The sequence below is a fragment of the Sceloporus occidentalis genome, unplaced genomic scaffold (genome assembly GCF_023333645.1).
Source record: "Sceloporus occidentalis isolate IW3139 unplaced genomic scaffold, rSceOcc1.0.p SCAF_151, whole genome shotgun sequence".
In the NCBI taxonomy this organism is placed as follows: Eukaryota; Metazoa; Chordata; class Lepidosauria; order Squamata; family Phrynosomatidae; genus Sceloporus; species Sceloporus occidentalis.
In genome coordinates, this window is record NW_028317131.1 from 2150777 (window position 1) to 2174320 (window position 23544).

At 39.3% G+C, this 23544-nt stretch overlaps 1 protein-coding gene across 1 annotated transcript; it reads right to left on the reverse strand.

The window, feature by feature from the left end:
* Positions 1-285: 285 nt before the first annotated feature.
* LOC149280631 (ecto-ADP-ribosyltransferase 5-like) lies at positions 286-6853 on the reverse strand. The gene is made up of 3 exons (XM_089500333.1): positions 6826-6853; positions 5833-5945; positions 286-1014 (listed from the first exon to the last, which is right to left on the reverse strand). The coding sequence occupies exons 1-3, from the start codon at positions 6851-6853 to the stop codon at positions 286-288; spliced, it is 870 nt and encodes a 289-aa protein (XP_089356459.1).
* Between the last annotated feature and the right edge of the window lie 16691 nt (positions 6854-23544).

Below are 23544 nucleotides of genomic sequence, written 5' to 3' on the forward strand. Positions count from 1 at the left end.
TTGGGCAATATTTAGATTATGAGTTGGTCTGATCCATTTCTTAATTGTAGTTATAGTTGAATGCTATGAACCCGATTAATTCTAGATTGTACTGTGTTCAGGAATGTTAACGAACATCATCTGTACATAAATAAATGTTAAACTATGGTATACTCATTTATTTGTGGTTATTAAAAGGCTGGTGCGACATTGTAGAACCCATCTGTACTGTACATTAAAGGGGTAGTTACGAGGTTGCTTCATTGACTCCTCACTGTTTAATATACCCCCCCCCATGATCCTATGCTAGTGTAAAATGGCAAGCTCACCGCCTAGGTAATCACAATTATAAAAGCTGCATCTCTGATTTGTGCCGGTCAGAATGAACTTGTTCCCGTCTTTAGCGTAGCTGTTCACACGGAACACCTCATCCACTGGGATCAACACCTCTTTCTGCCATGGAAAGTACGAAAAGCTTTGGATATCAACGCCATAGCAAGTGGTGATCCTGAAGAAGGAGGCATTGCCAAACTTTTGTGCTTCCTTGATGTCAGTGGATGATGACGAAAATTGACTTAGTCTTATATTTTGCTCCAAACCAACAGGAGGTTCAAACTGAATTTTGCTAGTACCACGATAGGTGTACAATGGTTCCCCATTACAACTCGATCGCAGCAAAGTCATAGCTCTCGTAAGGTAAAAATGTAACGAATGGTATTTGAAGTTCCGAGGAGCCACACCATATTCTCGAATCCCTTGGTTTAATTGTTTATAAACAGGGCTACTTATATTGGTATAAGTCAATATGGCGATGCCATGCTCATCTCTAAAACCTTTGGGGAGAGCTTTTAGGGAGGATTTCTTGGATTGCCATATATTGGCAGCGCTCTCCCAAGCGCCGTTGAAATACTCGTTTTCGTTCCTCTCATTTTTCAGTAGTTCTGGAAGTATTGACTCCATATCCTCAATGCATCCAAAATATTGATCATCGAAGGAATCCTTGTACATGTTCAGCTGAACTCTCTGGCATTCTCCCTACAGCGATAAGTAGAATAAACTTATTTGACATGCATACAGCTCCTGTACATTCAACTAGATTTGTATAAATTAGTATTTACATTTTAGACAAACTTTTATATTTATCTGTGACACTGATTTTTTTTATATTTTTTTATAGCACATGGGATATTAAAGATTTGGTCCAAGCTGGTTTGGGTTCTATCTATATAAATAACCAAACCATTCATCTTTACAAAAAAATGTTCTTTAGGAACCCAATTGAGGTGGATTTTGATATTTATACAAATACATGCTGGGACAATACCAGCCACTCTGCGGTGATCTGTTCATTAATAGGACTGTGTAAGGAACAAGACTTAAAGAAAGGAATTTTGACTTAAAGCAGTAAAAATGGTTCTTTACTGTCAGAAAAGTAAAGCACAGGGTTAGCTATATCTCGCTAATCCAGTGAGAAATCAGAAGGAATTTTCCCCTTTTTAAAAATTGCTTTAATGATATGGTTCCTTGCAAAGAAGACAATAACCCCTTCATTCCAGAAAATGCAAAACAAATCAATAAATACAGGAAAAAATGTTACTGTACCTGTTTATTTAAAATTACAGCAAAGGCAGCAAGAGAAATACAGGACAGCAGGAAGGTCATTGTCCCTAAAAAAAAAAATCCTGTAAATAGAAATAATAGCCAGTACTATATGTTCTAGAAAGAAAGAAAAAATAAAAAAAAGGAATGAAAGTGATAGTTTGCCAGTGGGTTTACCTAATTTCCCAAGAATCTTATTGTAGCACTTTTTAATAGACTGTCCCTGTAGGAGTGCATATAACAAATAGTGTGAAGTTTTGGCCGGTAATGAGAACAGTTATATTTAGAGAGTGCGTGAGTGTGTAGGCTATTACTAAAATAACATCACATATCAGTATCAAGGGTGAAGAGATTTCTGCTGCCTCCCCAGCCACAATTATTATGCACACACCAAATAAAGGGGGAAGGGAGATTGTTTCACTTTTCATTTATAACATCATTCTTAAAACAGATCTCTCACATTGTCCAAAACCTACATATTCAGTTAAATTACATTAAATAAGCCTATGTTAGTGGCATCTACAAATAAAAACTAGCAATTAAACTAAAATTATTATATTTTAAAAAAAAATTAAGTTTGGGTGTGATGGGACGCTCTTTACCCCGACTGGGTGCTCCCTCCAAACTGCGCTTCCGGAGACACCAGCGGTTAACCCCTTCAGACCAAACCAGAGAGAAGAGGGATCCCGAGTTTTTCTCTTTCTTTCCCGTTTTCTTAAATATTTCTTTTACCCACTTACAAGTGTGATATAAATATAGTCTTAGGGATATATCCCCAACACATTCTTCTCATATGGATCTAATGAATGTATTGCTCTCCTACATTGCATAACCTTATCAATCTATTATTTACAACATTATATGATGAAAAAACTATAACTTTAAAAGAGTGCTTTTGAAAACTTTGTTTTTAATATGATAATTGGTGGCATTTCTCTTTAAATCGAATGCATCATACTCATAAAAACATTGTCCATTCTGTAAAAAAAACAAAACACTATTGTAATGGTGGATAGAAAAAATCTAAAAGTGCCCCTCCGGATATCATGGAGGTTTGCAGGCATCCCTCCAACACCGTGTTGGACAGTTGGTATGAGGTGCTTGTGCTGTGTTTGGTTTTCTTTTTTTTTAGAGAGAAAACCTTCTCACTGTAGAATGATGGACCTTAAATTATTTGGAAATGTCAGGAACTGCAGGGATTCAAAGGCGAATCACCTATCCACTACACCACCAGGTGGATCTTGGGTTGCTGGTTTCTTCTGCCTCTGTTTGGCCGTGTTATTCCTAAATGCTCTTGACACACCTGGCCCTTGTTCGGGCAATCAAGGCCCAATATAAACCATGCATGCTCGTCTGCAGGTTTCTGCTTCTAACCTGTTTCAAGTGTTTGGCCTTCAGGTTCAGATCCAGACCTTGCTTGTGAGTTTACCCCCTTGGTACCCTGCTGCTTGAAATATACAGGTTTGACCTTTGACTGAGAATGTTCTTGGGATTATGCTTTGGTGCAGTGGTTTTGTCTGGCAGTTTCCTCCTAGCTACAAATGTCTTTAGACTTATCAACCTGTGAGTCTGACCCATTCAAGTGCCAAGCTCCTGTTATGTGCCCTACCTGTGGGCTTCCAGCCCTGTGCCCTGCCAGTGGGCTTCCAGTTACCAGCCAGCCAGGATACTGAGAGCTTTTTATCCCAAGACTGTACCCTGCCTGTACTAAGCTTTTCATCCCAAGTTTATATCCTGTTCATGCCTAGGTTACCTATAGATGGCACTCCAATAGGAAGACTAGGGCTAAAGTAGAGAGCAGCACTGAACTGGATCCATCACAGTCCGGCATCCGACACTGCTTTTTTTTTAAAACAGTTCCAAATGTTTTTACAATGGAATCCAAAAACTTTGTCCCTGGAGCAATTCCTCCTAGACTTTATATATTGTCAAAGTCGTGGGTTTTCAGAGAAGGTGTAGGAAAACTTGTCTGATTCAAAAGATTATTATTTTTTTTTTATTATTTTTTTCCTTTATTACATAAAACAAAAACAGGACATATAAATGGTTGTTGATTTAACATATATGTCATACTTATTACATTCTTTAAGAGAGAGTGCAGGTCCGGCTAGTAGAAGTTTTTAGAGAGAGATCAGGAATTATATTTCATTTGAATGTTCAGGGGTATCTCAAAGGATTTTGATTATAACATTAGATATATCTTTCCACATTTTTTTTACTTTCGTTGATGAGTTTAGGATCCAACTAACTTTTTCTTCCATTATTATTTGCTGTTTCACCTGTGAAACTAATAAGGCTCTAGACAGGTCTACATCTTGTTTCCAATATTTAGCAATTATTTTTTTAACTGCTAAAAAACATTGTATCGTAAACGTTTTCTGGGTCGCGGTAAGAGGAGGCCAACTTTGATGTATCAATGCTGTTGTTGGTTCTCTTTTGATTATAATATTCATAGTGTATTTTAAAAAATCAAAAGCTATGTCCCAAAAATTTCTAATTTTTTTACAATGTCACCACATATGCAGATAGTTTCTAGTTTCCTTCTTCCTTTCTGCATCTCCAGCAAATACTAGAGTGTTGAGGATATATATGGGATGGTCTTTTAGGAGTTAGATACCAGTTATTACAAAGCTTAAACTGTAATTCAAATAAAGACAAATCTCTTACAGCCTTGGAAACATTTTTGAAAGCTTTATACCAATCCTCTGGATTAATCTGGATTTTTAGTAGGTTTTCCCATTTTTTTATAGTTTTATATTTTTTTATCGGATACTTTTCTGCTTGAAGGGCATCTAGGAATCTTGAAGCACCTTTTTTAATTTTCTTTTGCTCTAATATCTGAATCGCTTTAATATTTGCTGATTCATTGTCCAAGATACAATGGTTTTTTAAGAAATTTTTAACCCTTAAATATTTAAATGTATCGTCGTTTGATAAATTAAATTCAGATTTTAATTGCTCAAAGGGTTTCACACTTGTCTTAAGTACCAGATCTCCAATATAGTTAATTCCTCTTTTTTTCCACTCCGAAATAGTTAGGTCGGCCATACAATGTTCTAAAATTTTAATATCGACATGTCTGGTTAATTTATTCCAAAGACCTAATTTCGATTTTAGTTTTGTCCAGCTAGGTATTAGTTGGTTCAAAATCATATTATCGCTGGTTATAGATATTTTTTTTTGTTTGCTTTCTTTTTGTATCCCCCAGACAATATAATTTAAGTCTCCTTTAGTGCAAGCTTCTTCTTCGATTTTATACCAAGTTTCTTGGTTGGCATCATCAAGCTGCATCCTAAGAATATGAAGGAGAACATATGTTTGCTGGTGTATTTTAAGAATTGGAGCTCCTGTACCTGCCTGCGAGATCTTCTTCGCCATTATATCCATACTGATCCTAGGGATTTTCCCTTTCCAAATAAAATTATTAAAACTAGATTGAACCATATCTAACCAGCTGCTTGGAATTATTAAAGGAATTAATCTAAATAGGTATGTCCATTTTGGTAGAAGGTAAGATTTTAAAACATTAATCCTTCCCCACCAAGAGAGGCCACTCTTTTAAAATTTTATTAGTGAATTTTATTAATTTTAATACATTAACTTCCATGATCCTATCTATATTCTTGGGGATCTTTATACCTAAATAGGTTATTTCTTTTTCAGAATCGTTAAATTGGTATTCTTTTTTAATTGAATTTTTTATTAATATATCTATATTTCTATATTGTAGCATAGATTTGTAAGAGTTTAGCTTATAGTTAGAGACTTTGCTATATTTTGTTAATTCAAGCATTAAGCTCTTTAAAGATGTTAAAGGATCTGTTAAAGTTAGAATAACGTCATCAGCATATAGAGAAATTTTTGCTTCTTGATCTTTAATGGGATAGCCTTTAATCTCTCTATTGTTTCTTATATTAATTGCCAGATGTTCTATCGATAAAATGTATAGTAATGGTGACAAGGGGCATCCTTGTCTTGTACCATTTTTTAAGTAGAAATACTCAGAACAGATATCTGAACCCACTATCCTCGCAGAAGGATTTGTATATAACATTTTTATGGCATTCGATATCCAACCTGTGATCCCAAAGGTTCTTGCTGTTTGTTCCATATAGCTCCAGCTTACCCTGTCAAACGCCTTTTCGGCATCGAGAGACAGGGTAATAAGAGGTAAGTTTTTTTATTGGATCCATCTATTATGTCTATAAGACGTCTTGTATTATTTCCAATATCTCTATATGGAACAAAACCAACCTGGTCACGATTGATTATGGTTGGTAATATTTTCTGGAGTCTATTAGCCAAGATTGAAGAGTAAAGTTTAATGTCTACATTGATCAATGAAATGGGACGGTAGTTACCAATATCTGTGGGTGTCAAAAGATTATTTATAGTCATAGGCTTCCTATCTAGCAAAGTGATTCTTTAAATGAGTCTTGGTTGACTAGTATGTCCTGAAACACCAGGTCCCTCTCAACAAACACAGAGGAAGTTAAGTTAAAAATTGCTATACTCATTTGAGAATCATTCAATAAATGCACATACTTCATTGGCAGTCATCAACGTATCTTATCGAAGAATCAATATATTTTTAAAATAAAAAGTGGTGTTTAGGATAGAATGACTCCCACCAGAAATATGTTATTATTTTGGGTTGGATCCAGTGTAGAACATACTATCCATCTCTTGAATGCTACAATAGGGTATTTTATTATTTTAAATATGGAGGATATTTGCGTTAAAAGTAAGACTGTTTTAACTTAAGGAAGATGAGATCGGTGGCACACCTCGCATTATGTACCACCTCCACAAATGCTGCCTGACCCAAACAGAACCACCAACAATCAAGAAGATCCTGATGGCAGAAAGTGAGGATCCTTTCCCCATGGTACACACGCTAGCTGGGTCTTTAATACATGTATAGTATTTATTTTAATGTTTTAATGTTTCTGCTGTGCTTGTGTCTAGCTGTAGTTTTCTTCTACCTCATTTACTGTACCAACACATATTGTATATATAGTTTTTTCAGGACAAGAAGGGTTTACTTTAGGTACTAGCCAAAAACGATTCAGATGATTTTTTCGGTTCACTTTTGGCCCATTTGTTTTTGGGCAAGGAATTTAGATTCCTGCAAGTTCGTTTCGGGGACCTTTTTAAATTTGAGAACAAAATTAATTGACCAACACCCACATTTACTCTCACTCTCTCAAACGGTCACTCTCTCATGCTCTCCGAGTACCTCCTTACCTTCTCTGCCATCCACTTCGGCTTCCATGTCTCAAATCTTCTTGTACTGCATCTTCTTGTTCTCCTTTCCCCTCCTTTCTTTGTCCGCATCTCTGCAGACATAACCTCCCGGCGAACTTCCACCAAGATGTCGGCAATTCCATTGACGTCCACTCCCCGATCAGGAGAGAGGGTGTCATCAGAAGCTTTGCCATTTTGGCGGAAGTTCCCACAAGGCTACCTTAGCACAAAATGGCAGAACTTCCGAAGACGTCCACTCCCTGATTCTCCAGTTGGATGGAGAGGACTTTACCAGAAGCGCCACCATTGTGGCGTAAGTTTACATAGGGTTATCTTAGGGTAAAATGTGATGACTTCCTCTACCCCTCCCCTCTATTTTGTCGGAAATTCGTCGGGAGGTTATGTCCGAGAAGATGCGAAGGAAAAAATAAGAGAGAAAAAGAGAAGAACAAGAATATGCAAGACACAGAAGCGGAGCTGCAAGACACAGAAGCAGAAGTGGTGAGTAGAAAAGGTAGGGAAACATTTAGAGAGTGTGAGAGAGTGTTAGTGAAAGATCATGCAAATTCCAGACAAAAAATATTAACTTTTATCAGTTTTGTGAGGGAGGGTCTGGCCTTGTTTTTGGGGCTTTGCACGTATTAACAAAATCTGCAAATTTCGTTAAATTCGAATGCACAAGTCTATTTTGTACAATTATTTTGATCATATTTTCTAATTTACTATAACTAGAAATATAAAAAAATAACACTTTTTTTGTATTTGTGTTTAAAATACAGTTTATTCATCTACAAAAGCTAATGAAAAAAAACCTGCTATATAGATTTTAATATTTGTCCTGAATTTAAAAATACACAATGTATTTTTTTTGGTGTGAAAGTTATAAGGCAAGCACATGTAGTATATTGCTTTGAAGCCAGCCAATTCATTCTATCCTATCAAACCATATATTTTTTAAAACTAGAACAACCAATGCTGCTATTGCAACACTTTCCATGTACTAATTCCAATACCAGCAATTTACGGCTCCTGCTATTTGTCACTACCAAACACCCCAATATGTGTTCAGCAACATCTCCTGAGTAAAGTGATACCACCCATACATAGCTTTGTCATGTTTGGGAGCTAAAAGGCCACATTTGGGAGGTACACATTTTTCAACTTGAAATTTTGGTATCTGGCCATCCTCCACCATGTCCTATTTGGGACAGCTTTGAAGCCAGCAAATTCAATTTACCCCCATCAAACCATATATATTTTAAAACTAGAATACTCCAAGGTATTTCAAATGCTGCTATTTTAACACTTCCCATGCACATGCCACCTAGTGAGAGACAGCACTATGGCTTAGTGATTGCTCTCCTGATCACAAAGGGGCCCTGACTTTTTTTACTGTGTTGCTGAATGCCTCAATAACGAAGCATTTCACCATCACCGATTTGCTTCCTAAGCCCTATTTAAGCAGCTGGCCATATTGAATATGGCAAATGTGACCACACCTGAGAATGATCACACAGAGCCCCTGCAACTCTTTTGGTGTTGCTGAATGTCTCAACATCAAGGCATTGCAGAAACACCATTTGAGTGAAGAAAGTCCATGACTTGCCAGGCATGTAATTGGTCCTTAACTGTATGTTTTTCCGTGATGCGCCTGGTCGTTAAGAGGTTAATGTGCAAACACATATTTATTTAGCGTATAGAACCCTACCTGGGAACTTCCCAGTTTTGCCTTCCTGGAGTTCTCACTCTTCTGAAGGCAGTGGATTTGTATTTGTGGGGGGTGTAGCTAGCCTTACATGAGGGAAGGGCTAGATGCATGAGGATGTGGTTACCCATACAAGGGGCAGGACTAATTGCAGAGTGGAGAGTGGGCCTGGCTTAACACTACTCTCCTTGCACAGGGAACAAGGAGAGTGACCCAGAGAACTGGGAAGCAGTATGTCTCCTAGAGACGTCAGGTCAAACCAACAGGTAGGTATAGACGTGCTAGAGAAAGTGGTTACGCTAATTCCACTTTTGCTGTTCTCCAACCTGCCACATCTGTCTTAAAAGAATACCACTATTATAGCTAATCTGGAAATGTTCTACTTTGCAGAAAGAACTATGAAACAAATAAAAGATATTACATACAGTAGATTAAACACTATTGCTTTGACAAGTAAAATTGTCACTGAAAATAAATCATATGAATCAAATTAATCAATACTCTGTATTCTATAGTAGTGCATATACTATAACGTAAAACTCATATGCATAGTACGTTGAGAGATACTGTACTTTCTATATGCATAGTATGTCCCATATAGGTCATTTTTATATATTTGTCTTTTTCTCTTTAGTACTATAGGCATGTTGCATTTAATTGTACTTCTTAAGCAACAGGAAGCTCAGCATGATAAACCAAGATGTATTTATATTTTTTTATATGTCTGTCGGGTTGAGGATGGAAGAAGGGAGGCAGAATAAACGCATCAAAAGCAATGGCAGATTGTAGAAAGAGGTCAAAGGACAGTCTGAAAGGTCAGGGCAGAAGAGAACAGAGTAATTAAGGAGATGAGTAAATGTGAAAAGGCACAGGGGTAGATAGAAGGAATTGTCCAGGAAACAAGCCAAGGTCAAAAACCAGTAATCCAAAACACAAGGAATTACAGAAGGGATTACAGAAGGGATTACAGAAGGGACTAGGAACTGGGAAAGAAACAGCTCAACATACAAGCACAGACCTAAGTGTGGGAGTTATAGAGTGGTGGACCAAAGACCCTCCTACCATGACCAGGCACCACCCCTTCCTCGCTAGTAATTGAAGGGGATACTCTTGGAGCGTGTCTGGGAGTCTGATAATGGTTTAGCAGATTTATTAATCCTTGAATTATACTTTGTAACAAAAGTACTTAAAGATATCTAATGGAATAAAATAAGTCATAGAATAAGAGACAGTAGTATTGTAACAGGCGTTTTATTATTGAAGATAAGATGTCTCAATGTACAATGAATATGGGTTTTACTTTATCCACTTCAGGTCCAGATGTCACATTTCTCTGATACTGTAAAAATCCTCCATGTGGACAACTAACCTCTACCTGTCAAAGGGCAAATATAAACATTGAGGTACCAACTAGCAAGGCCAGCTTTATGATGTTTAATCAAAAGTCTCCCACGTTAGCTGTAAACTCCGCATCCATCTCATGTTATTATCAAGTGCCCGCAAATGCCGATGTCAAACCTGTTCCAATATCTTTGTTGCCCTCGGACATCCGACAGAAGATGCTAGCAGCAATATCCTGCAGTGATGTCCCCAAGAATGGTTCTGTTATTTATGTGTCTCCAGTGAATACAATAACAAAGGATATGAAACATTTAGGTACAATTTACCCTATGCTTGGCTCATTGACTCCTCAGCTGTCTGATTGCACACGATCTCAAGGAGCACCAATGTGCAGACCAGAAGACAATAATGACATTTGTTATGTCTCAATATATTTTGCTAAGGATCCTGCTTTGAAAATATTACAAATCATATTAGGAAAACCAAGACATCAACTGGATCTTGAAAATATGTTTCAACCAACAGAGAATAGCAAAAGTTCTGGTTTAAGAATTATCCATATTAAAGGCAATTTTCTAGTTATTCGTCAAAATAAAATGTATCTTCTGGTAACACCAGGATCAACAAATTCTATTGCAAAAACTAAAGGATCAACAAGCCATCAATCACCCAAAGTATCTTCAAATCAAACTGAGTTTATGAACGATATACTCAAAAAACAGGATGAAGATTTAGCTTCAAAAATGAACAATACACTGCAATGCACAACAATGGGTGACCCAGTTCCTTTGAATCTGAATAAGACATTACCAGAACTCTCACATGTTCCTTTAGTCCAACAACTTAATATCAAAAAGCAATCATACACCAATTCTACAAATCATAATAACATCTCTGAAATCCCCCTTGGTGAAAATCAAGCAAAACTAAAATCTTCTGTGGATTTAGATGCCTTCAAAAAGATTCAGAAAACTGTGCAAATTACTTCACCCAAACAGGTAAATTTCCTTAAAACAGTATTTTGAATGCTCATTCACCAGTAGATTCCAAAGCACTATTATAATAGGGGCTAGATTTTCATATTGGAAATGACCACTTCCTTCGCTTCATAATCCGAAATAGTTCTGGTTTAAGGTTGACATATTAATGCTACAATAAGCTTGTACAAACATGCGAAGGGTTGACACAGGACAAAGTTCTAAAACTACAAAATATTAAAATAGATAAAGCCCCAGGACCAGATCGTATACATACCGAAGTAGGGTAGTTATGTTTTTATATATGATTCATACCACCATGATTCAGATTATGATTTAATCAATCCCGTAGATTTATCCAAATCACAGAAATATCTTTGCTTATTTATTCATGATTTTCATATAATCTGTATCATCTTGTTAATGTTTCATGAATTCATTCTTTCCATTAATATTCAAAACTGAAAAACGTTACTCCTCAGCCCACAACACATGTAATTCACAGCCTCGACCACTCACCATAGGTGACCGGCTTACTTATTTCTCGGCCAAAGATGGCGCTTAGCCGTAGGCATACAGACCAAGTTGCTTCTTAATCCATATACCGCTGCCCATGTTTTACCTAGATTTTCGGTTCGGGCAAATATTCGTGTACATTCTTCGTGTTAATTTTTTTTAGACGGGTTTAATACAGGATTAATGCGGTACACAGCAGCTTTGGCCCCAGGATTTTAAAGGTACAGACTTTTAAAATCCTGGTGCCTAAACTTGGCCTGGGGAGACCACTGGTCTCCCTGCTCCAGGAGTTAAAGGTCCGTACGAGCGACCAATACGAGTCGTTCGTACAGACCTTTAACTTCTGACGGCGGAACTTGGCCTTCGGAGGTTCCAAGAGTTAAAAGTCCGTGCGGGCAACTCTATTGGTCATTAACCAATGAAGGAGCTCCCTGCCGGTGACCAATAGAGTCGCTCATACAGACCTTTTACTTCTGATGCCAAAATTAGGCCTGGGTCTCCCTGCTTCAGGAGTTAAAGGTCTGTACGAGTGACCAATAGAGTCGTTCCTATAGACCTTTAACTCCTGCCGGCGGAACTTGGCTTTCGGAGGTTCCAGGAGTTTAAGGTCCGTGTGTTACCTCCTCCATCGGGCTGCCGGCAGGGACGCCGAGACGCAGCCCGCGCAGTCGGCTCCCTGCTCGTGCCGTCACGGTGAGCTGCCGCCGGGTCCGTTATGAATATTCATGTCGCTCTTAAAGCGACATTTATTCTTTTTCCTCCTCCCCCTAATTAGGAGGGTAGGAGGATCCATATTGTTGGAGGGATATATAAACCCTCATTTGGCACTACACCATTGCCTGTGTTAGTGCCTTTTTGCCTTTCACTAGCGTTTGAATCCTGATTTAGCTTTCTGGTATTGACTCCTGCTTGAACCTGACCTCCGTTATATTGCTGCCTGCCCTGACCTTTGCTTGTGACCCCGACTACTCTTTTGCCTGACCCCTCGGATACCGTTATTATTATTTATTTATTTGTTGTTCCTGAGTTCCACCTTTCATTATTCTTGGTGGTTTACGATCTGTCTCCTGTGCCTGGTGGCAGTACGTCCTCTCTCCTCCAGAGGGCGCTGATTCTGCAGCGCGGATCCAGAACCCGTACCCCGGTCGTGACACCGTGCAAGCCACTCTATTGGTCGCCGGCAGGGAGCTCTTCTTGCTCTTCTCACCGGCAGGAGTTGAAGGTGCTCCCTGTCGGCGACCGAAAGAGTTGCTCGTACAAACCTTTAGCTCCTGATGCCGAAACTAGGCCTGGGGAGACCATTAGTCTCCACGCTCCACGAGTTAATGGTCTGTACGAGCGACCAATAGAGTACCTTGTGCAGACCTTTGACTCCTGATGGTGGAATTTGGCTTTCGGAGGTTCCAGGAGTAAAAGGTCTGTGCAAGCGACTCTATTGGTTGCCGGCAGGGATCTCCTCTGGCATTAACCAATGAAGGAGCTCCCTGCCAGTGACTGATAGAGTCGTATGTACAGACCTTTAATTCCTGACAGCGAGACTTGGCCTGGGGAGGTTCCAGGAGTTAAAGGTCCGTGCGAGCAACTCTATTGGATGCCGGTGTGTTTTATCTAGCAGGTACCTACCAGAGTTCATAATACAATGTGTTACCTTAGCCCAATCTACTAGACAAATTCCCTGACTCTGCATCATACTTGCATTGTGGTTAACAAAACAAAGGCTCAATGTGAATTACAAGCTGTGTATGTGACAAAATGTCTAGGGAGGCACAGACTTCATTAACGTTGCCATAATGAATTAGCTCAGTGTGTATGTCTCCAGCCAAAGAAAGTTTATTGCAAAAATATTAGGTAAAACCTGATATTTGTTAATGCTAACTTGCATTACTGGATACAGCATTGTATTTTATGCTTCAGGATAAAAAAAATATTTTTCCATGGGACATCCCCTTTAAATATAGTAGTAGAGAATATAGTTTTGATAGTAGATTTCATTGTGTGGGCATAATTCTGAATTTTATCCTAATGAATTTTTTTTAAATATTTGCTGTTTATTTTTGTATTTTTTTGTAAACCAGGTTCCTTCTAAAACACAATTCAATCAGAACAAAAGGAAATTAATAGACACTGCAGAACTTCCAAAGAAGACAAAGCAACAGGACTCATGTAACACAGATGTATTCATCTGCCGTCCAGTGACACTCAACTCTGCTCTTACAGAAAAGTCCCATTCTTCTACAGTAGGATTACCGGTTTCTAGTTGTCCTTCCAAAATTTTGCATAATACTTTCAATTACACAAGTCCCATTCCTATGATTTTAAAGTCGTCTCATAACATCCCACAATTGAATACGCCGTGTTTGTGTGCTTTAGGGAAGACCCACTGCGCAGAAACCTCTGATGCTAATGAGACATCATCATGTTATTCTCCTATAAAGTCTCCAAGTACTTCAGACAATCCTCTAAAGCTCCCAACATCTTCTACGGCAGTTGTGAAAAATGAAAGCGGACCGGATCTTTTAGAAATTGATGAAATAACCAGAGAGGAGAGAATTCAGAGGCTTAAGTTCCTCTTGAGTGAGTGCCTTCAGAGAGTGGATGTTTTGCAGCATGATAAAAATCCTTAAATTAAGTGTTTACCCTCTCTAGCAAATACATAGAGAGACAAATCTATCTTAAGCAATGGTTGCTAATTTTATTGGTGTTGTTTGTAAGAGTTTAATTTAGGCATGATGCAGTGAATGCATAAGTACTCCGGCAGACAAACTATGCATTAGGATTGTAAATGTCAAACTGGTTCTAAAGGTCCCCCAACATTCTTCAATTCATTAGCAAGTTCATTAGTTCACAAATCGAACTGTTCGTGGTTCTTGAGGACTGGTTTAAAAACCACTGCTTTTGCAATTTTGGATTGCGTGGTCAGGTTGACACCAGAGGTCCTCCTAACTACATGTTCTGTTGGAGGCAATTAAAGGGCCAACATATCTGTAGCGTAAGGTGTAGGAGTCACATTAACTCAAATGTTTGTGTGACTAAAAGGTTTGCCAACGTCAACAACAGACTTTGGGACCCGATTTGTCACCTTTGTATGATAGTTAAACATATTGTAAGGCTAGCAATATTCTACGCATTACAAATATAGTTATGGTACTGCAGATACGATGATTTAATAATAACTAACATTTCAATTAAACCCTTAAGGATCCATCTGTCACATAATTTTATAAGGATCCACTTTTATTGTGCAGTCTTCCAGAATTCAGATTACAGGTTACAGAGTGCTAGTTCTGTAAATGAAATCATCATGAACGTAATCTGATCTATATGTTGCATTGGCCAAATTATAAGTAACCATATAAATCAAGAATCCTCATCTTCTTTCTTTCGTTACCCTGCTTAAGATGAGCTATTGAGTGCATTTGAATGTAATTTAATATAAAGATATGTTCTCTTTTGTTAGTAATGTGGCTAGTATGACAAACATACAAATATTTATTCTCTTTAAAATATGTCTTTTAATGATAATAATAAAATGAGACATTAACCCCTTAAGGACCAGGCTGTGTTTTACCTTTTGTACCCTTTGGGACCGAGGCTGTTTTAACACGTTTGTGGTGCTCGTGTTTAGATGTCATTTTCTCCTCACTCATTTAGTGAACCCACACATATATGTTGCTTTTTTCAAGAAAAAGAAGGGCTTTCTTCAGATAACATTTTTATCATATTATTTAACCCCTTAATGACAAAGCCCGTACATGTACGGGCTCAAAATGCATTGTTTTCAATGGGTTTAGGGACCGCCCATTGTCCTTAAGGGGCTAATTTCCTATAACAAAAATAATAAAATATGATGAAAAATTAAAAAAAAAAAAAGATTCAGACTTTTTCCCGAAAAATCTTTTACTCATCCAAAAAGCTAATATAAAAACCTGCTAAATAGATTCTACTATTTGACCTGAATTTAGAAATACCCAATGTTTTTATGTTTTTTGCTTTTTTCTGCAAGTTACTGGGCAATAAGTATTTAAGTGTTTTGCTATTTTAAAACCATTTTTTTTTCCAAAGCTGGTCATTCTGCCCCATGTGCTATTTCAGGTATCTTTGAAGCCGGCCAATGCAATTTACCCCATCAAACCATATATTTTTGAAAACTAGACACCTCAAGGTATTTCAGATGCTGGTATTTTAACCCTTTCCATGCACTTATTCTACTACCATCCATCAAACTTTGTGGTAGTCATTTATTTTGTGGTTTTTTTATCACTAAAACTGCGCTTCAGGTATGGATATACAGCTCCTGGTATACATCACTATCAAACAACTCCCCCCCCCCGCCCTCTGGTTCCTTTGACTCATAATAATTTTTAAATGTTACCATTTTTTTTCCATATTTTTTTTTCCATATTTTTTTTTTATTGTTTTAAATATTTTACTAATCACATAGAAAGCTGGACTCCATTGTCTTGCATGATTGAATGCAGTACCTGTATTCAACCTGCAAGTGGAGCCAGAGTTATCTAGAGGGTCTGTAGACTTTTCCAACTTTGTTATTTTTACAGGACGGCCACCATCTTGTGGTCACAAAGCGTCCTGGGGTGAGTTTTCGGTGTCGCTAAATGCCTCGTGATCGAGGCATTTCAGCAACACCATTGAAGTTTAGGAGGTGATCGCCCATAGCTTTCATACTTCAAAATAAGGAATTACCATATTTTCCGGCGTATAAGACAACTTTTTAGCCCTTTTTATACGCCGGGTACTGAAACTTACCGAGCCGGACTGGAGAATCACGATTCCCCACTAAGCCCCTAAAAGTGTAGCGTATCTCTAAGGGAGGAACGAGCGGAGAAGCCGCCTCCCCTGGGCCGGTCTTCAGGGCCACGCCGAGGAAGGTGCAAGATTGTGAGCTCCCCAACTAGCCCTGATCAGCGGGCGCCCGATGAGCAGGGTTGGTTGGGGAGATCACAACCTCCCTCTAACTAGCCCAACATTAGGGAGCTCGAGGTCTGGCACTTCAGACCTCGGCTTCCGTGCTCCCTAATCACTACGCGCCGGCTATATCCCGGCACTCGGCATCAATTGCCGGCGCGTAGTGATGAGGGAGCAGTAAAGCAGAGGTCTGAAATGACAGACCTCACGCTCCCACAACTGGATGGAAGATAGAAGATGAGAAAGGTAAGAGATGGGGAGAAAGGGGTGTAAGTTCAGTGTATGTGTATATATATGTGTGTAAGGTCAGTGTATGGTCAGGTGTGTGTAAGAGCAGTGTAGGTATTTGTGTGCTTGTAAGCTGGTGTGTATATATATATATATATATATATATATATATATATATGTATATATATATATGTGTGTGTGTAAAGGCAGGGGTGTGTGGTGAGGGCAGTGTATAAATGTGTATGTATGGACAGGCGTATGTTAGTATGTGTAGATATATATATATGTGTGTGTGTGTGTGTGGGTGTAACGGCAGTGTATGCATGTATATGTCTGTGTATGGGAAGTGTATGTGTATGGACAGGTGTGTGTAAGGGCAGTATATGTGTGTTTGTAAGCTGGTGTGTACTTGTATATGTGTGTAAAGGAAGGGGTGTGTAAGGGCAGTGTATGTCTATACATGTGTGTGTGGACAGGCATATGTTAGGGAGAGCTGACCCACCCAATCCAAGCAGGCTTTGTATACAACAACCAGACAATCACGGGTAAGGTACAACCCTTGCCGTGATTGGCTGGTTGTTGTTGTATACTGGGTAGAGGGGTAGTCTTATACGGCGAGTATAGCCCAAACTCTATATTTTAACTGGAAAAGTTGGGGGTCGTCTTATACGCCCAGTCGTCTTATACGCCGGAAAATACGGTAATTAATTCCCTGATGGTTCCAAAGATGGTTCCATAAACATGGTTTATCCCAGACAATTTATCACAAGGGAACAACATGAAGAAGTTATTCAAAGACTATAAAACTAATAATGAGATAACCTAACTCTAGCTTCCTAAACTAAAGACCATTTGAAAAGCTAGATGGCATTTTTTTATTATTATGTGCAAATTGTTTAACACAGTATAATGGATCTATTCAATCATGTCTAAAGGGCAAGCTGACAAGTAAAAGGCTACAACAATCGAGTAGGACAATATCCTCAAACTATACTCAACTCAACTTGGGAGCGACAAAGCTGAATAATGTTAGGAATTCGCTACCGTCAAGTTGCTTGTGAGTTGTAAAGGCACATTGCAATATTGTTTGAAATGCAGGTTTAAATCTTCTACAAAAAAAGGAATACCGTATTTACTCAATTATAAGACCCCCAATGTTTTTAATGTTAATTTACGAAAAAAGAAAAAGCCTGAATATAAGACTATCCTATAGGAAAAAAAGTTTTACTAGTAAATATTAATGTAAACATTTTTTTCCTATTTAATAAAAGCTATGATTGAGAAAAATGCATTTCTTCTTTTTATTTCCTTCTATTTCCCAACCTGCCCCCCCAGTTATGAACATCTGCCCCAGGCTTGCTGTTCTGCCCCCAGGTATGCCTTTTACCCCCTATATGCCACTCTACCCCCCAGATATGCTTTATACACCCTATATGCTACACTGCCCCGTTATGCCTTATTTGCCTCTATATACCACTCTCCCTTCCTGATATGCCACTCTGCCTTCCTGATATGCCTTATACCCCTCTATATGCCACTCTGCCCCCCCTGGTATGCCACTCTGCTGCTGAAAGGCCACTCCCCCCCAATATGCCACTCTGCTGCTCGGATATGTCACTCCCCCCCGATATGCCACTCTGCCCCCCAGTTATGCCTTATACCCTCTATATGCCACTCTGCCCCCCAGATATTCTGTATACCCCCTATATGCCACTGTGCACCCTCAGACTTACCAATGCATCCCCAGACTCCCCCCCCCCATGCTCCAGACTCTCTGGTGTCTAGTGGGAGCAGTTGGTGCACATCTGTGCGATGCTCGTAGACAGCCGCTGCTGCTTCTCGGCAGCTCTGCCGGGGCTTCAATGAAGGAGCATTGGAATTTCATGTCAAGCCGGCCCTCTGTCATTGAAGCCCCGGCGGAAATGCCAGGCAGCAGCAGAGGTTGTCAACCTGCATCATACAGACGTTCACCGGCTGCCAGAGAGGAGGATCCAGGTCCCCTGCAGCGCTGCGGGGGATCTGGATCTTAGTCTTATAGTCAGACCTCTACTTAGAGTCAGATTACAATATATATTATATACCATATTTGCTCGATTATAAGACGAGATTTTTTCCAGAGCAAATGCTCTGAAAAATGCTCCTCGTCTTATAATCGGGGTCGTCTTATAATCAGACCTCAACTAGGTCTGACTATGAGACTAAGATCCAGATCCTCCGCAGCGATGCAGAGGACCTGGATCCTCCTGCCCCCCCCCACAACTTACCGGTGCTTAGTCCGGGCAGCATGGAGAGCTCTGTAGAGATCAGAGTTCCCCGTGATCTCTGACAGCCGGGGAAGGTCTGCGCAATGGACGCACCTCCTCCCGGCTGCAGCGGAAGTTGTCTACACGAATCGCGTAGAGCTCTACACACTGCCCGGACTACGCACCAGGGACTCAGAAGGTCCGGTAAGTTTGGAGGAGGGAGGGAGTGTTAAATGGGGGGCATAAGGCATTTCTGGAGGCAGAGTGCTCTGTGAAATGCCTTTTAACCCCCTTAATGCCACTCTGCCTCCTGAAGTGCCTTATACCTCCCTATATGCCACTTTGCCCCATAATATGCCTTTTAACCCCCTATATGCAAGAGTGGCATATAGGGGTATAAGGCAATTCTGGAGGCAGAGTGGCACATAGGGGGTCAAAAGGCATATCATGGGGCACAGTGGCATTTAGAGGGCTAAAAGGCATATCATGGGGCACAGTGGCATATAGGGGGTATGAGGCATTTCTGGGGCAGCGTGGCAAGCCTTGGGGCAGATGTGCATAACTGGGGGGCAGGTTGAAAAAAAAGGAAATAAAAACAAAATATTTTTCTCAATCATAGCTTTTATTAAAAAAAAATTATTCACATAGTTTACATGAATTAACATTTACTGGTAAAACTTTTTTCCTATAGGGTCGTCTTATATTCAGGCTTTTTCTTTTTTTCATAAATTAATATTCAGATTTTGGGGGGGGTCGTCTTATAATCAGGGTCGTCTTATGATCAAGCAAATACGGTATATGATTATAATATGTCTTATATTCAAGCAAATATGGTATTACATCTAAAAGCAATAAACTAAAAAATTGGGTCCCTAAGATGGAAAGAGACAAGCCTTCTCTTCCCCCCATGGGTACTAATTCACTAACGAGACCACCTAAGCCCCGACATACCATGCCTAGTGAGACATCGGTGGATGTTGGACATATATGGTTAAAAAAATATTTTTTTTAAATCCACCAGTTGAGGCATTGGATAGTGGTGGAGAGCCATCTCAATGGACAGTATGAAGTTTCCAGTAAGGTGCACCCATCACAAAACAGATCCCACCCTCATACCATTTTGTGAGCACGCAATTTGTTAAGTCTGAGGATAGGAAGAACATGATAAATGTATACCATTAGCGCTAGATAGAGGTGGTATGTCTTCTAGATGCGGATGTGGTATTTGGTAGTAATTGGTAGATTTATTTGCATACCAGCAAGGTCAGTGTAATTTTCACTGCCCAACTTCTTGAAACCTTAAGGGTACATAAGATAAACATTGCCCCCTACCGAGGGTAGAGGGGTTATGTAGTTTTTATTCTTAATTTATTTTTTAATGCATGTTAATCGACTCCATCCCAAAGTATAGGAGATGGATGGGGAGTGGACTGGCATGTTTAAGGCACCTTTTCTCTCCAATGAATTGGGTTTTCACCCCACATGCCATTGGCAAGTGGTCAAGGTGAGGCATGGGTGGGCTCAGGGTGTTTTAATATGCCCTCCAACCCAATGGAAAAAGACAAGCTCTATACACTCAAGGGCAAATTATTAGCACAAATAGAGTGGGAAAAGAGAGCAGTCCATGGCCACTCCTTGGTTAATTAGGATTCATGGAGACACCATCTTTTGTTTTTTTAAGGGGATTTAGTGATTTGCTGTCAAAATGTTCACAAGTGTGGCAACAAGTTGTTTAAGTCAATGTAAAGTCAACGTTTTAATGGACTGACCCTGCTGAACCACATCAGCTTAGTTTTACCCTGTGGAATAAGAGCATATTACATACGTTGTTTATTGTCTTTTACTTAGAGCACTTGTGTTGAAAGAGTAGAAATACAGCATTGGGAGAAACTCTCATTCTACCCAAGTGTAATCACCTTAGAATTATTTTTGGTTGTGAACACAGAAGTCTTAACCATAAGACTATAAAAGTGAACAAATGTAGATAGTACTGATAACACAACTATCTGAAAATCCAAGCACATTATTGTCACTTTTTGATAAATTTTGTGTTAATCTATACCTGGATACTCATTTTGTCTCTTGTTTTCTCTTGACCATAAACCACGTTTCCCAGCTTTTACAACACTAAAGTCTATGTTAATGTGCTTTATGATTAAATATATCATATCATATAACACACATATACGTATGTATACATATATATATGTGTGTGTGTGTGTGTTTTATAAATACATCAGGAAGCAGTCATCTTAACTTCCTGTTCTGATGACCTTCATGATTTTTCCTCCCCTTTGGTGTCTTTTGTATTGTTAAGCTCTTGATGAGCATTGATTGGTTCAGGTTACCATTACAAGGGAGAGAAAATAGAAGAAACGTTCATCTGGGAAAAAATTAATAACATATAACCCCTTCATTTTTTTACTGATATCAGTGGTTATTATTAATAGTATTATTACTACTTACATATATGTGTGCATATTAATAAATAATAAATTGATGAGTAATCATAGTTAATGACAATAAACTAATGTATACAGTTATAATTTGATAAATATATAAATACTTGAGATTCTATAGGCTTGCTATTTTCTGACTAAACTTCTAAAGAAAACACCAGAAACCGGAAATAGGGCTTCTTCACACCCCCCGGAAATAGCCGCCTCCGGAAACATAGAGAAGTTCCCGTGGCCTAATTGGTCTTGTCGTACTCACAGCTCGGACATCAACCAATGGCGTGAAGGCGCGTGAACGGCTGATATGGAGCTTCCGGTAAGGTGCGCGCGCCGGCAGAAGGCGTCACTCACAGAACTTTCTCTCGTGCCGCCATTTTATGCGTGCTAGGAAAGCGAGCCGTTTCAGCGTCGGTTAGTATACGTTGCAGCCGCGCTTTTTTTTCTCTCCGGTGTTTATGAGGAGACTCACTCAGTGTCGGTTTATTTCGGGAGGAAACCAACGTTCGTTGGGGAGGGTTAAAAGGGACGCAGTGTCCTATGAGCCGGTCGAGAGCACCGTTTTAGAACCTGGACATAGACCTCAGTTTATCGCAAGTGGTAATGGCCCCGGCTTTATCAGAGCATGTGCAGACTGCCCGGGCTTGTATGCTTAGTTCGGTCTGAGGATACGTGTGGTAGCGGTCGTATCCTCTGTTGCTTAAAGGGAACGAGGTATACGGCTGCCCTCTAGTGGCGGATGTGAAATTTGGCACGGATTGTTAGGCTGCCATACGTTGAAACGAGGAAAGTGTGCCACACGCCTGACGCCTAGTGGTCAGTAGTGGCAGTGCACGTGCAACACAGAAAGCCCTCTTGGAGTGTGGTATACATTTTGTCCGGTAGTCTAGCGTGAATTATCGGTGTAGTTAAGATACGCCATCTAATGGTGGCTATGCATACTGATATTTGGGAAAATAAATTAAGAATCTGGTATTAAAAAAACACATTCGGTGCCCTGCTTCCAACAGTGGGATTAAAGATCTGAAACCAGATTGGAATACCCACCTATGCTCTATAAAAGTATTGATGTGCTTTATGTTGGGGACTTTGATCTAATTTGGGACATCCATGTCTAACTTCCGGGAAATCTTAATGAAAACCACAGAGACGGTGCCATCCAGTCAATGGTAAGTACTAAATGCCAGTCAGGGCTCCTGAATTATATACTATCAGTGCATATAATGGTCCCAAGATACTTGTCTTTAGTTAAGTAATATTTTATAGAAGGCATTCCTTCAAAGCTCTTGTGGGACTAATTCTTTTACTGGCTTATACTTCCATGTCTATTGCTCCTGATTAGGTACCATATTCATAGATCTTTTTTCTAGATACTGTGTATCCAGGCAAGTCTTAAAAGTATACTCCTGAACACATACTGTAACACTGGATTTTCGTTAAAGCACTTTGGGTTGTTAAAACTCGCAGTATTCCCATCCTACCCCTTTCTATTGGCTGCTTTTGTATGAAGTCCTTTTTGCTGAAGGCCTAGTTACAAAACGAGGCCTCAGACTCATCCATCTCCTCCTTTACCTGCGTCTACTGAAACCAGGAAGCGTTCATATGTAAACATATTCCTGTGTAAACTTATCTCACTAGCACGTTTCTCTTAGGGTTGTTGAAGCAGCATCCTGTCACATGTATGTTAGCAAGACATCAGTGCTCAGATGTCATACATGTGATTGGCTGCGGCTACCCTCAATGTTGATTTGAGTGGGAATTTTACTAACCATGTGCCAAAAGCATGCCAAGGCAGCGTGTGGGGGAGGGGTGTAGCGTTAAACGAGAAGTCCCATTGCATAACTAAGAACTAAAGGATGCATGCAGTAATATGCTCAGGAGCCCACTCAGTGTATCCTTTTAACGTCAAAGAATGGCTGGGGTGATCATTTAATGTTTAATCTATAGAAAAAATAAAAAAAAACTGGTACATAAACTTGGGATATAAGTGAAAATATAGAAGTTGAGCCAAAGCGTCTAATCCTCTTTAACCATTTATCTTCATATCTTTAATGTCCAGCAGCATTTTCTTTCTTTGTAACATTCGAAACTGCTTATTATACTTATAAAGCGCCGACAGAGCTTATAAAGTTTACACTGCCATTGAGTTGTATCAAATGTGTTATCTAATCTAAGCCTTTGTTTAGTTTTGGCCTTATAGATTGCAGCGGGGATAAACATTCTTTTTGTCCCCATTGTTTTGTCAATGTGGTATTTTTATATGTGTATTAATAGAGGTTCCATGTAGATCATTGTTTTTTTCTACATATGTTACTGACATGCTGTGTCTCATA

Coding starts and splice junctions, on each gene's coding strand:
- LOC149280631 (XM_089500333.1), bottom strand. CDS start 6,853: ATGGAAGCCGAAGTGGATGGCAGAGAAG. Junction 5,946..6,825: donor CGAAGTGGATGGCAGAGAAG/GTAAGGAGGTAC, acceptor TGACACCCACAG/ATATTGGTAACTACCGTCCC. Junction 1,015..5,832: donor CCATAATCAATCGTGACCAG/GTTGGTTTTGTT, acceptor TTATCGCTGTAG/GGAGAATGCCAGAGAGTTCA.